Source organism: Bos indicus x Bos taurus, chromosome 1 (assembly GCF_003369695.1).
Source record: "Bos indicus x Bos taurus breed Angus x Brahman F1 hybrid chromosome 1, Bos_hybrid_MaternalHap_v2.0, whole genome shotgun sequence".
Lineage (NCBI taxonomy): Eukaryota > Metazoa > Chordata > Mammalia > Artiodactyla > Bovidae > Bos > Bos indicus x Bos taurus.
The window spans coordinates 127,984,219-127,998,134 of record NC_040076.1 but is presented as its reverse complement, the minus strand read 5'-3'; the positions used below and the strand labels follow the sequence as shown (position 1 = coordinate 127,998,134).

At 43.9% G+C, this 13,916-nt stretch overlaps 1 protein-coding gene and 1 long non-coding RNA gene across 3 annotated transcripts in view; one reads left to right on the top strand and one right to left on the bottom strand.

The window, feature by feature from the left end:
* The window catches only part of CLSTN2 (calsyntenin 2), a 725,154-nt gene that overhangs the window by 536,952 nt on the left and 174,286 nt on the right, over positions 1–13,916 (top strand). For both annotated transcript variants that reach the window (XM_027544855.1, XM_027544864.1), the window contains exons 3-4: positions 8,200–8,395; positions 9,776–9,984. In XM_027544855.1, coding sequence (XP_027400656.1) covers positions 8,200–8,395; positions 9,776–9,984 — 405 coding nt within the window. The remainder of the gene's footprint in view (positions 1–8,199; positions 8,396–9,775; positions 9,985–13,916) is intronic.
* The window catches only part of LOC113894442, a 31,108-nt gene continuing 28,615 nt past the window's right edge, over positions 11,424–13,916 (bottom strand). The window contains exons 4-5 of the long non-coding RNA XR_003511578.1: positions 12,470–12,877; positions 11,424–11,874 (exon numbers count right to left, since the gene is read on the bottom strand). This is a non-coding gene — a long non-coding RNA (uncharacterized LOC113894442). The remainder of the gene's footprint in view (positions 11,875–12,469; positions 12,878–13,916) is intronic.

The window sequence follows — 13,916 nt, the reverse complement described above, 5'->3', positions numbered from 1 at the left end:
AGAAGAATGGAACTGGAGGAATCAACCTGCCTGACTTCAGGCTCTACTACAAAGCCACGGTCATCAAGACAGTATGGTGCTGGCACAAAGACAGAAATAAAGGTCAATGGAACAAAATAGAAAGCCCAGAGATAAATCCACGCACCTATGGATACCTTATCTTTGACAAAGGAGGCAAGAATATACAATGGATTAAAGACAATCTCTTTAACAAGTGGTGCTGGGAAAACTGGTCAACCACTTGTAAAAGAATGAAACTAGAGCACTTTCTAACACCATACACAAAAATAAACTCAAAATGGATTAAAGATCTAAACATAAGACCAGAAACTATAAAACTCCTAGAGGAGAACATAGGCAAAACACTCTCCGACATACATTACAGCAGGATCCTCTATGACCCACCTCCCAGAATATTGGAAATAAAAGCAAAAATAAACAAATGAGACCTAATTAAACTTAAAAACTTCTGCACAACAAAGGAAACTATAAGCAAGGTGAAAAGACAGCCTTCCGAATGGGAGAAAATAATAGCAAATGGAGCAACAAACAACTGAACTCAAAAATATACAAGCAACTCCTCCAGCTCAACTCCAGAAAAATAAATGACCCAATCAAAAAATGGGCCAAAGAACTAAATAGACATTTCTCCAAAGAAGACATACAGATGGCTAACAAACACATGAAAAGATGCTCAACATCACTCATTATCAGAGAAATGCAAATCGAAACCACTATGAGGTACCATTTCATGCCAGTCAGAATGGCTGCGATCTAAAAATCTACAAGCAATAAATGCTGGAGAGGGTGTGGAGAAAAGGGAACCCTCTTACACTGTTGGTGGGAATGCAAACTAGTACAGCCACTATGGAGAACAGTGTGGAGATTCCTTAAAAAAATGGAAATAGAACTGCCTTATGATCCAGCAATCCCACTGCTGGGCATACACACTGAGGAAACCAGAAGGGAAAGAGACACATGTACCCCAATGTTCATCGCAGCACTGTTTATAATAGCCAGGACATGGAAGCACCCTAGATGCCCATCAGCAGATGAATGGATAAGAATGCCATGGTACATATACACAATGGAGTATTACTCAGCCATTAAAAAGAATACATTTGAATCAGTTCTAATGAGGTGGATGAAACTGGAGCCTATTATACAGAGTGAAGTAAGCCAGAAAGAAAAACACCAATACAGTATACTAACGCATATATATGGAATTTAGAAAGATGGTAACAATAACCCTGTATACAAGATAGCAAAAGAGACACTGATGTATAGAACAGTCTTTTGGACTCAGTGGGAGAGGGAGAGGGTGGGATGATTTGGGAGAATGGCATTGAAATATGTATAATATCATATATGAAACAAGTCGCCAGTCCAGGTGTGATGCACGATACTGGATGCTTGGGGCTGGTGCACTGGGACGACCCAGAGGGATGGTATGGGGAGGGAGGAGGGAGGAGGGTTCAGGATGGGGAATGCATGTATACCAGTAACAGTTTCTTAAAGTTTAGCTACCATAAAGAATCTGAAATCACATTGATGAACTTATTATATACTGCTGTATTAAAATCCATTGCTCCATTTCACACTTTGAATGAATCTTTTACTCATACATTCTGCATAACAATATGCATTGGTCATTTAGGAGATATTGATTTCAGGCTAAGTAGATCTTTCAAAAGTTGACATACTTCATTATACCCTATCAACATTTACATTCCTTAATACCACTACTCATTTCATCAGAAAAGTATTAAAGCATTGGTAAATTGTCACACTGTCTGTGGCAGACACAGATTTTCCAAAATTGAAGTCTCAAATTTATCATTGGTTAACCACTATGATGAGTTCTTTTCCTTGAAGTGACAGACTTACTTTAAAAGAAAGCCTGCCACACACTCATTTAAATAAACATAGTTTGTCTGTCAGTCATTCTTTTCAAGTAAAAGTAGCATCTCCTATGAAAACATCCTAGTTTAGCTCCCACTCAACTTAAATCACACAGATGCTTTTCCTACCATTCTTTGCTCTACAAAGATGCTTTATGAGTACTTTCCATTTTGTTATGCAGAATATTAAAATACATGTACTCAAGGATTGAGATTTATGAAAATTGGCAATATTTACTGCATTGTTAAAGACATTCTTAAGTGAAATTGGACTTCTTCCTTTATTTTTACAGTTGACTACCTGTCACATAGAATGCAGTCAGGTGCTACTAAGGCATCAGCACTTTTATTCACCATTGCTTTTATACCATCAGTGCAAATATCAACAGGGTAAAAGTCACATAACATCTTAGTGTTAATATGATGGTTTTGACTTTGAGGGCCTTGCAGAAAGGTCCTTAGGGACCCAAGGGGTGTACAGATCACACTTTGAAATCCCCTCTCCTAGAACATCATACCCACCCAGTGATAAGCAACATGAAGGACAGAGGGCACAGGATTTACATTCAAAGGGCCTAGAACTCAGTTCTTGATCCACTTCTTACTATTAAAGAGACCTTGGGTCAACCACTTAATCTGTCTGAGGCTCCTGTTTTGCACCTGAAAAATGAAATCAACCCAATCTGTTGGTCAAGGGTATTCAAGGGTATGAAGAAAATATATTATAAAAATCAGTTTCATTAATTCATTCATTCATCAATTTCATCTATTTTTTCATTCATTCATTTTCCCTAGAATCTTATGGGAGGAATTAAGAGAGAGTTTTTTTCAAGAGATAACTACACCAATTTCTGCTGATGTGTCATATGGTGTGTTGCGGCAGAGGAAAAGGTATTTGTGAGAAGGAGGGAGGTGATGAGGGGCTGGAGCCACGTGACAACCGCCCCCACGACACTGCAGGGGCTCCTCTACTGATCTGGCCCCTCTAGGGGCTCTCAGTGAAGCAGAATTCAACCACCCTAGGCCCCAGCTAATGCCCCATGCTGCTGGCCCCATTTCACCAGAGTCTATTGCTGATCCCAAGTGCATGTGCACCTGTGCATTGAATTCCCACACACAGGTCACACACCAACTGTCCCGCCCAGGAAAGCGGATTGGAAAGCAAGATTTTAAAAGTGATATTTTCTATATGGAAGCCATTAGGTCTGATCTTTTAAATACATCATCCTCCTACTACTGTGCTTTATTAGTAATAACAAATTCTGGTGACAGGCCTCACAAAAGATCAAGACAGCCCAATGTGTCACTCACAAAGGTTGGGAACTGCAATTTTAAATATGCTTCTTCCTCAGGACTCTGTCCCAGCACATTCCTGTCTTTCAGTCTCTCTTTCAACTTGCTATGTTTTTAATTTGCTATTTGATGTGATTCTAAGTAAAGAAAAATTAAAAATTTAAATTATTAGCATAATTTCTACCATTTATCTTTATACTATGCAATGGCAGTTTCAAATGCAAATAGAAGAGCAGTTAACTGCTATGCATCATCTCTGAAAATTACAGAATTTGCATGTCCTAGCTCAGGTATGCATGCGTATTTTATTCTTCACCAGAGCAGTGTAAATGCTACACAAGCAATACTCAACTGTTTTCTTTTTTTTTTTTTTTTTCGTTTCTTACATGATATTTTACATGTTACAATGTCATTCTCCCAAATCTTCCCACCCTCTCCCTCTCCCACAGAGTCCATAAGACTGTTCTATACATCAGTGTCTCTTTTGCTGTCTCGTACACAGGGTTATTGTTACCATCTTTCTAAATTCCATATATATGCGTTAGAATACTGTATTTATGTTTTTCCTTCTGGCTTACTTCACTCTGTATAATAGGCTCCAGTTTCATCCACCTCATTAGAACTGATTCAAATGTATTCTTTTTAATGGCTGAGTAATACTCCATTGTGTATATGTACCACAGCTTTCTTATCCATTCATCTGCTGATGGACATCTAGGTTGCTTCCATGTCTTGGCTATTATAAACAGTGCTGCGATGAACATTGGGGTACACGTGTCTCTTTCCCTTCTGGTTTCCTCAGTGTTTCACTTCTTCATATACATATATTCTACCAATGTTCTGTCACCTTTGGCTTGCTGGTATAAGGATGGTATAAAAAGAAAAGGAATAATGGGTGGTTTTATCTTTATCTCTCTGTCATCCTTTTCAGCCTAAGTGATTGGCTACTACAGGGAGGAATATAGTAACAGAGGATATGACAGGGTTCTTTGGTCACTTGTCTTCATTCTGTGTTCAATTTTCATTTAAACAGAAAGGGTAGCCTCATGGAGTTATCAGCTCCCTGCCTAGTGGATTACTCAGTTGTAGACGTCACATGCTCACCTTGCTCTTGCTGAGGTTCCTGAATCTCCTTCTCCACATCATGGGTCCACTAGAATACTCTGCTCATGGCATATCCTGACCACTAGATACGAATGCGGAGCACTGAATAGGGAGCACCTCCATTGCTTAAGAAAGACTCCTTTGTTCCATCAGATTTCATTTACAAAACCCAAGTTCAAAGATAACATTATTAAGAATTTCAGTGTGGCAGCAGCAGAGATTTCAACCATGCTTAGGGCCCTCTTGAGCACACGGCCCCTGAGTGCCTCTCCGGTTGCAAATCCATGACGCTGGCCCTGCCCCATTGCCTCTACTCCTGCCACACGGGTCTCTGCAGTCCCTCGTCCCTTCCTGCTGAAGGGCACTCCCATGTGTTACCCCCCCTGCTTGAAACTCAGTTTACTCTCCTGTGGCCTGAGTGTCTCCCTTTTTCTCTTCCTGTGATCTCAGCTCAGCCATCACATCTATCTTAGACCTCCCTGCCCAGTCTCCCCAGGTCAGGACTCAGCACCTCCTTCAATGCACATATCACCATCACCATCCTTCCTGACAGCAGGTGATTATATAATTCCTTAACTTCCTCCTACACTGGACTGCTATCACCCCAGGACTGGGTGGGGTTTGATCATCACTATTTCATCAGTGCTGGGAGCATAGTTCCTAATAAATATTTATGAGATGGATGAATGGGTGAATAAATGAATGAACGTTTGCAGCCAGAACACAAGAGTCAGATGAAGAGGTGGGATCAATGAGGGTGATGTATTTCACTAGGGTGAATTCTAGTTTTTGTTCAAAGGAGGCTAAGTCCCATCTCAGTCTGAGCTGGTGCAGACTAGGTGAGCATGGCATAGCCCTTGTGAACTTCACTGTCTCTTCTAGGAGGTAATGAGGACTTGAGGATTGGGTATCTTTATGCCCTAAGGGAGGGATCCCCAACCTCTGGGCCACAGACCAGTTGCCTCTTGTCAGATCAGTGGTGACATTGAATTAGAAATGGGGTGCACAATAAATGTAATGACTTGAATCATCCTGAAACCGTCCCCCTGACATCCCCAATCTGTGGAAAAATCATCTTCCACGAAATCAATTCCTGGTACCAAAAGCATTGGGGACCACTGCCTTAAGGTATCCAAGTTGTTTTCTTTGTGTCTCCAGGTCCAGCAGTTACTCAAAAAATACTGGCTCTGTGGAGTTGAACTGAGCTGCATTTAGTTTCATGAAAATATGTGGCCCTGAGGTTTACTTTTCTCAGCCTCCCCTGTGTCTGGATCTCCCCTTCCTCCTTTGCCTTTTCCTCCTTCCTCTCCTTTCTTCTGGTTCAGGATTTCTGAGCCTTGAGGACTACTCTAGATGAGATCGAGTGTCTCTAACAGAGAATTGCCCTCATTCACGTTCAGTTTAATTGGACTTTTCAAAGAGAAAGGATCCAATGAGTCTTAGAATTGTGGCAATAGTTGGGAACTTCAGAGAATACCCTAGAACTAATCTGGGCACATTTACTGCTAGTATTCCCGTAACTGGCATTCATCTTGAGATAGAATCTCAAGGCAGGCATGTCAGAAGTCCATCTCTTCAAGCCCAGCCAATTCAGAGCAGAAATGAAACTTGAGGGTGGGATGAAACCCCTTCTCCCACCTTGAAGGCTGTAGACCTAGTCTTGTCCAAGAGGCAGTGCAGTGACAGAAAGGGAAGCAACCTTCTTGTTAGAGCCTGGCCCACAAACTGTCTGTCTTGTTCATTATTCCATGACTACATTTGAGAAATGGCCAGGAGGGAATGTAGTGAAAATGGAGTGTTCATAATGAAATTGAGGATCGATGAAATAATAAAAAACAAAAGCCTAAAGGTAAAATTGGTATTGATTGGCCATCTCAGAAAACATTGTTAGTAAGAGATCAGCGCATGCTTCCTCTATGTAAAATGGGGGCTTTCTCTCCTGAGCGAGGCTTGAACAGGGTTTTAGAATGTTACCAGAAGCAATTCCTGTGGTGGTCCTCTGAGAAGGCTGCTTGGAGATGGTGCAGTGAAGCAGAAAGGGTGTGGAGTTAGGACTCAGCCATATCCAGGGTTTATACCAACTTTCACTCTGTGACCTTGAGCAAGCAATAACTTCTCTGATCCTTTTTGTTGTTAATTTGTACTAATTGGTATAAAATGTCTGCCTTGCAGGTTTATTGGGATGATTAAAGCAGATCACCTGGGTGGGGGTACAAAGCTGGATGCCTGGGCAGAGCAGACATGCAATCATGTTATCCCTTCTTCTCATGGTGTCTGTTCTTTGGAGCAGCTGGGCAGGTGCCTGGTCACTCTGAATGTGAGGACCCCATTAAAATATATACAGTAGGCACCTCACCCTGGTCCCAGCAGTGCAGCTGGGACAATGTCAGACCGGGATTGGGGCATGCCAGGTAGATGCTCTCCCTGCAACATCATCTCCTGGTGCTGTTACTGATGACACAGTTGAAACCCAGCGAGTCAACATAATTTGACTAAATCAGCTAGAAAGTAGCAAACCTGGAACATGACTCAGGCCCTTGGGCTCAAGCCTACATTTTATTCACCAGCAGCCTGGACCCCTTGATGCCCATGTCACATGATGCTCACCCAGCTCTTTGCACTATGAATGGTCCTTCTGGATATCTACATATTGTCTCCCCAAGAAGTCTATAAGTTCCCTCAACACAGGAAGAGAATGTGTCTCAAACCTTTAGTACTTTCCAGAACACTTACTACAGGGCTCAGAGTCAGGGTTCAAGAAGTCAATATTTGCCAGTTGAGGTAAAGAAGATATTTTCGTTGCTTTATCGTTTTAATGCAGAGAAAAAGGTATAATAACACATGAACCCAGCTGGGGGAGAGAAATGCATTCATTTTACAGCATAGTCAGTTCTTTAAGAAGGTGGTTTCTCAGGCTCCATGGGAATTCTGAAATTCACATAGACTCACCTCCACTGTTTGGAGAGAAGATGGCAAGCTCAGAGTGGTGTCCGTCCCAGTCCCCACAGAGAAGTAGTGGGTGAGAGACGTGAAGGGGGTTGCAGGAATGTGGGGTGCTTAAACCAGGAGTAAAGGGCAGAGCAGAGCAGTGCTGCTCACACCGACTGAGCAAACAGGTCACCTGGGGACCCTAATTAAGTTAGCAGAGGCAAACTGTTGTATATAGGATAGATAAAAAAACAAGGTCCTACTATAGCACAGGGAATGATATTCAATATGCTGTGATAAACTGTAATGCAGAAGAATATAAAAAAGAATGTATATACATATATACGTATGTATAACTAAGTCACTTGGCTATACAGCAGAAATTAACACAATATTATAACTCAACTATACTTAAAAAAAAAGATATAATGGACATACTAAAAAATAAATAAATAAAAAAGATGTAGCTCCTGACTCAAGAGGTCCAGGGTCCAGATCCTAGGAGCCTGTAATTCTAACAAGCTCCCCAGGGATGCCCAGGTCACTGCTTCACAGAGCACACTTTCAAGAATCGAGGATGTTGTCACAGAACAAAAGACAGTGAAAGCTTTGGCCTTTTTCTCCTTTCCTCTGTAGTCATTTGTCTTTTGACTGTGGTCAAATTCCTTAATCTCATTCTGGGCAGAGGGCAGGCGAGAAACCTGCCAGGAAAACTGGCAAACTGGGATGAACAGCCAGCTCCCCTGCGTGATGACCGCCCTCCCCACCCCCTTGCTTTTTCTGCCAGCTGCACTGGATGGGGGACATTCCGGTGTTACCACTGGCTCCCTAAAGGCTGCTTCCAGCTTGACAATTATCTGTGTGGAGGGAAATGGCCTAGGGCTTTTGGGTTTGCAAGTCTGGTCCAGTCGAAGCTCTGTGTGCAGTCTGGCTGTTCTTAAGACGCTTTCTGTCTCCTTCTGTCCTCCTGCAGGAGAAATCTGTGCATTCAAGATACATGGCCAGGAGTTGCCCTTTGAGGCTGTGGTACTCAACAAGACATCTGGAGAAGGCCGGCTCCGTGCCAAGAGCCCCATTGACTGTGAGCTGCAGAAGGAGTACACGTTCATCATCCAGGCCTATGACTGTGGCACGGGGCCCCGGGAGACAGCCTGGAAGAAATCTCACAAGTGAGTGACCTGATGGAGCTGACTGCTGCCCTCCCCTGCCTGACTGTCTGTTTCGATACGCATGCGTATCACTCCTTGAAGCTGCAGCCTGCCAGACCGCTGGCTAGGTCCACAGGCCCCTGCAGGCATAAGCATGGGTCATTTTCTACCCCTCTGCTTCACGTGCAGATACTCGGACTTTACTATCAGGACTGAGGTCAGTTGTCACTTCCTCTAGGAAGCTTTCCATGATCCAACCCATCCCTGCAGAACGAGTTGGAACCTTTCCCTGGATTTCTGCCAGGCCGTATGCTTCTGTCAGTCAGCGCCTTTCTTTTAGGGGTTATAGAGTGTAAAAGTGGTAGTCGCTCAGTTGTGTCCAACTCTTTGCAACCCCGTGGACTGTAGCCCACCAGGCTTCTCTGTCCATGAAATTCTCCAGGCAAGAATACTGGAGTGCATTGCTATTTCATTCTCCAGGATATCTTCCTGACCCAGGGATTGAACCGTGGCCTCCTGCATTACAGGCAGATTCTTTACCATCTGAGCCACCAAGGAAGCCTCATTTGGGGTTATAACTCTCTCAAATTGGGTCAGAGTAAGAGTGGCTCAATACTTTGGCCACCTGATGCGAAGAACTGACTCATTGGAAAAGACCCTGATTCTGGGAAAGATTGATGGCAGGAGGAGAAGGGGACAATAGGGGATGAGATAGTTGGATGGCATCACCGACTTGATGAACATGAGTCTGAGCAAGATATGGGAGTTGGTGATGGACAGGGAAGCCTCACGTGCTATAGTCCATGGGGTCACAAAGAGTCGGATGCGACTGAACTGACCTGAACTGAAGGGTGGCTCAGTTCTTACTGAGTGGAGTGTGAATGAACAAATGAGCCAGAGAGATGCAGGGATTCCTAACCTCCAGGATCTAATGCCTGGTGATCTGAGGTGGAGCTGATGTAATAATAATAGAAATAAAGTGCACAATAAGTGTAATGTGATTGAATCATCTTGAAACCATCCCCTCCCCACCCCCATGGACCCACCCCCCGGTCCATGGAAAAACTATCTCCCACGAAATTGGTCCCTGGTGCCAAAAAGCTTGGAGACCACTGAATTCTAGAGGAAATGCGTTGCCTAAAGCTGGGTAACAAGGAAGGTCAAAGAAGCTGGGTGGGGGGTATCTCTCTGGGGTGAATTCATCTCAAAGGATTGGGGCAGGACAGGCAGAGGCATCTCAGTGGACGGGGGGACAGGGCCCTCAGACAACAGCCAACCCAGTTGTCATGATTTCTCCATTCTCGTGGCCTTGGGGCCTGAATCAGTGCCCATGGGAAGTGCAGGAGTCTGGTGCAATTCTTTCATTACTGGCCTCTCTTCCTTTCCTGTGTGTTGTCCTAGGGCCGTGGTCCATATCCAGGTGAAGGACGTCAATGAGTTTGCTCCCACCTTCAAAGAGCCGGCCTACAAGGCTATCGTGACGGAGGGCAAGATCTATGACAGCATCCTGCAAGTGGAGGCCATCGACGAAGACTGCTCCCCCCAGTACAGCCAGATTTGCAACTATGAAATCGTCACAACTGATGTGCCTTTTGCCATCGACAGGAATGGTGAGTGTCCTTAGAGAACCCCGGTGGATGGGAGCAGGGAACAGCTCCACCCCCCACCCCTCTGAAAGGTCAAGTTCAGGCTCTGAATGTACTTGGCCAAGTGATGCCTCCCTGCCACCCCTGATCTAGGCTCTGTACCCAGAACTTGAGTACATTCCCTGCACTAGAAGGGATGACTTCACATAATTAGCAGCCCAGTCAGGTCTAAAGTAAAAGTGTTAGTCACTCAGTTGTGTCTGACTCTTTGCGACCCAATGGACTGTAGCCTGCCAGGCTCCTCTATCCATGGAATTCTCCAGGTAAGAGTACTGGAGTGGGTTCCCATTCCCTTCTCCAAAACACCCCAAGATCCCTTGTAAACCTCTTTAGTGAAGAGTCTATAGAACTCATGATGCTGTGTATCTGGATGCCGAAGACAGGTTGGTTTTCTGGTAGAATTTTCCTGCTGTCATTCAAGCGTGAGCCATACCATCAACTCAGCCACATCTTAGTTTCCTGTATAACAAACTGTAACATCACTTCTGCACCAAAACCGTCTGCTCCCAAAGAGACGCTAAAAGAACAGGTGGAGGTTTTGGAAACACCTTCTAAGCTGTAGATTTTCTAAACTATAGGAATCTTTAAAGCTCTTGCCAATTTTGTTTGGTTTTTGATTTGTTTCTTAATTTTTATTATAGTTGCTTTACAATGTTGTGTTAGTTTCTGCTGTACAGCAAAGTGAGTCCCCTGCACATGTACGTATATCCCCTCTTTTTTGGATTTCCTTCCCATTTAGGTCAGAGCATTGAGTAGAGTTCCCTGTGCTATACATAGGCTCTAATGAGTTATCTGTTTTACACATAGTGGTGTATATATGTCAATCCCAATCTCCCAGTTCATCCCACCCTCCCTTCCCCTCTTGATATCCATACACTTGTTCTCTGCATTTGTGCCTCTATTTCTGTTTTGTAAATGGTTCATCTGTGTCATTTTTCCAGGTTCCACATATATGAATTAATATGCAGTATTTGTTTTTCTCTTTCTGACTTGCTTCACTCTGTATAACAGTCTCTAGGTCCATCCATGTCTTTGCAAACAGCACAGTTCCATCACTTTTGTGGTTGAGTAATATTCCATTGTATATATGTGCCACATCATCTTGATCCATTCTTGCCAATGTTTTTTTAGAATTTCTCCCCTAATTGGAATGAGGAATGAAAGACCCGTCCCACTATACCCCAATCTCAAACTAAACTTAGAAAGCCATTGGATATTTCCCCATCAGCATTATTTTTAAAACTCATTCCGGTATAAACACCAAAAGCAGAGGCCCAGGCAGCTCAGCCCATTTCAACTCTCAATAATTTGATATTAATCAAATGATAATTATTTGCCAACTACGTTGTTTCATTACTAGCATGAGTGTGTGGTCATATGTATATTATCCTTATTTTATTTTAAACAAGATTTAACTGCTCAAAGACGTAAACTTTGTATAACCTGAGGTTCATCCACTCTGTCAATGTTTATTAAGTGCCAGGCACAGTCTGGAAACTGGGAATAGAGAGAGAAGGGAAGTCATAGCATAAGCGGGCCTATCCACATGGAGCTTACCATCTAGCAAAATTAAAAAAAAAAAAAAAAAAAAAACTAGAAAGGCAGCATCAAGGATGAAGGTGGTGCACAAAGCGTGCCCTGAACCAGACCCAGGGGTGGGCAGTGACTCAGCCATGAGCCTCCTGGTAGCCAGTGCCTAGAGGGAAATACCATCAGTCACCTGCTTGCAAATCTTCAGCGCTTCCCAGACTTCCTGATGTTGAGACCAGGGAGAAACATACCCTGCAACAGAGTGCTCTGCATCCTGGGAATTGTTACAGATTCCCTCATCCTTGGCATCCAGGAGTTTATCATCTGTCTCAAAAGATGAAACCAATATTCATAAAGCAGATAACGTGATAATAGAGACATTTCCTTATAAGATGCTCAAACACATGGCGAGTGTCAGTCACACACCTGGGCATCACTCACTAGAGGTTAATTCTGTGGGACACAAAATCAGTGCATGAGGAAGTAAAGGATAAAATACTGTACTGTAATTAAAGTTTGGCTCAGGATTAAGAAGCAGGTAATTTCATTTGTAGAGCCTGCCAGAACTGCTCTGGATAGCTTTTCCTACAAGGCCCTGTGACGTAGCTGATCTGTCCCCACCACACACACACACACAGGCACTCACACCCGACTGTATAAAATATAGAGTAATGCTTTGTATTTTTCCAGTCTCCAATGGTCAGCTGTGAAGTCTATGACTCTGAGAGCTCTGGAACTGGGGGAGTGACAAGTCCTTGCTATAGAGCTGGACTGGATGGGGGGAGGGCATCCAGAACTAGTGGTCAAACTGCCCTTGGCCTCCTGCCTTAGTTCTGGAGAGCCACAGCCCTGGGAGAGAGGAGATGCTAATTCCTTTATCAGAGGGTAAACTGCCCCAGCCATGAAGATAATTACTCACCTTGATGAGCCATTTTACTAACATATGCCAATTTATTTCCCTGGCTGTCTCATTAAAAGTGAGTAATGGTCCTTCGCCAGGCCTCTGCCTCCAACGTTGGTTTACAGCCTGAGATATAGAGGAGAGCGGGCACTCCCAGGGATTGTGGGCCCTTGACGGCAAGGTTTACAAAAGCAGTTCTCCAGTAATGAAGACAGGACCTCAGGGCAGACACAGAAGCAGCTCCCATTCTAATGAGCTTTCCAGTTGGCCCTTATCCATCACTTCTCCCAGCGACCTTCCCAGCTCCTTGAAGAAGTTCTTCACATGCACATTAGAAAAAGTACTGCTGAGTTGAGGTCCACTCATTCAGGCCCCAGGCCTTTAGGGAGATTGGCTCCAGGGCCCTTCCACCTGCCAGACTCTTTGCTTGTGGGGGAAAGAAGGGAAACAGGGCATCAGGGAGGATAGATGACATGGAAGTGATTTGACCTGTCTGAACGCAAGAATCAACCTCTTCCAACCAGGGGTCCTTGGCCTCCCTTCCCTTGAATTCCTCCCCTGAGATATCATGGCGGTAGCAGTGAGGCCTCGAGGAGAGGCAGTGCCTGTGGATGAAGTTAACAGCTTACCCGGCATAGAGTGTTCCATTCATGACACCATGATTATCAGATACTTGCCTGGGTGACTAGGACATGAAGGTTACTCACTCCCCATGGATTTTCAAGCTGAAATTATGAGCATGTAACTAAGTTTGTGGCATTGCCACCTCTTGGGATATTCTGGATCCATTTCAGATGGCTTCCAGTCCCCTGTATCTTTCTAGCACTTGGCTAGTCTCTCTCAGATTGCTAGGTTGTAGATCCTCACTTTCGTTGAACTGATGGAAAAACTGATTCCTAAAGAGTAAAGAGTTGGCAGAGTGGGGACTGGAGCCAGGTCCCCTGAATGTTTATCCCAAAGCTTTTTCACCAGTGATATTACCACTGTCCTCAGTGATATTACCACTGTCCTCAGTGATATTTGACAGGAATGTATGACAATGGTATTTAAGTTCAAAAATACAAAGTTTCGTCTTAATCCTCTGCCCACCACTATGAGAGAGAGGGAAAGAAGGAGATCCTTGATGAATTACTTAAACTTGATGTCAGATTTTCATTGTAAAATGGGAATTAAATACTGTGCCTAAGGGACTTCCCTGGTGGTCTACTTATTAAGAATCAGCCTTCCAGTGCCAGAGACATGGTTCAATCCCTGCTCAGGGAACTAAGATCCCACATATTGTGGGGCAGCTAATCCTGCATAGTGCAACTGGAGAAGCCCACATTAGCCACAAATAGAGAAAACCCGAGCACCACAGTGAAGACCCAGTGCAGCTGAAATAGACAAATAAATAAATACTGTGCCTGTGTGAGAGGGCGGATCTCACAAGGCAGTCCTCAGACTGTCGGCACAGAGCAAGCACTCA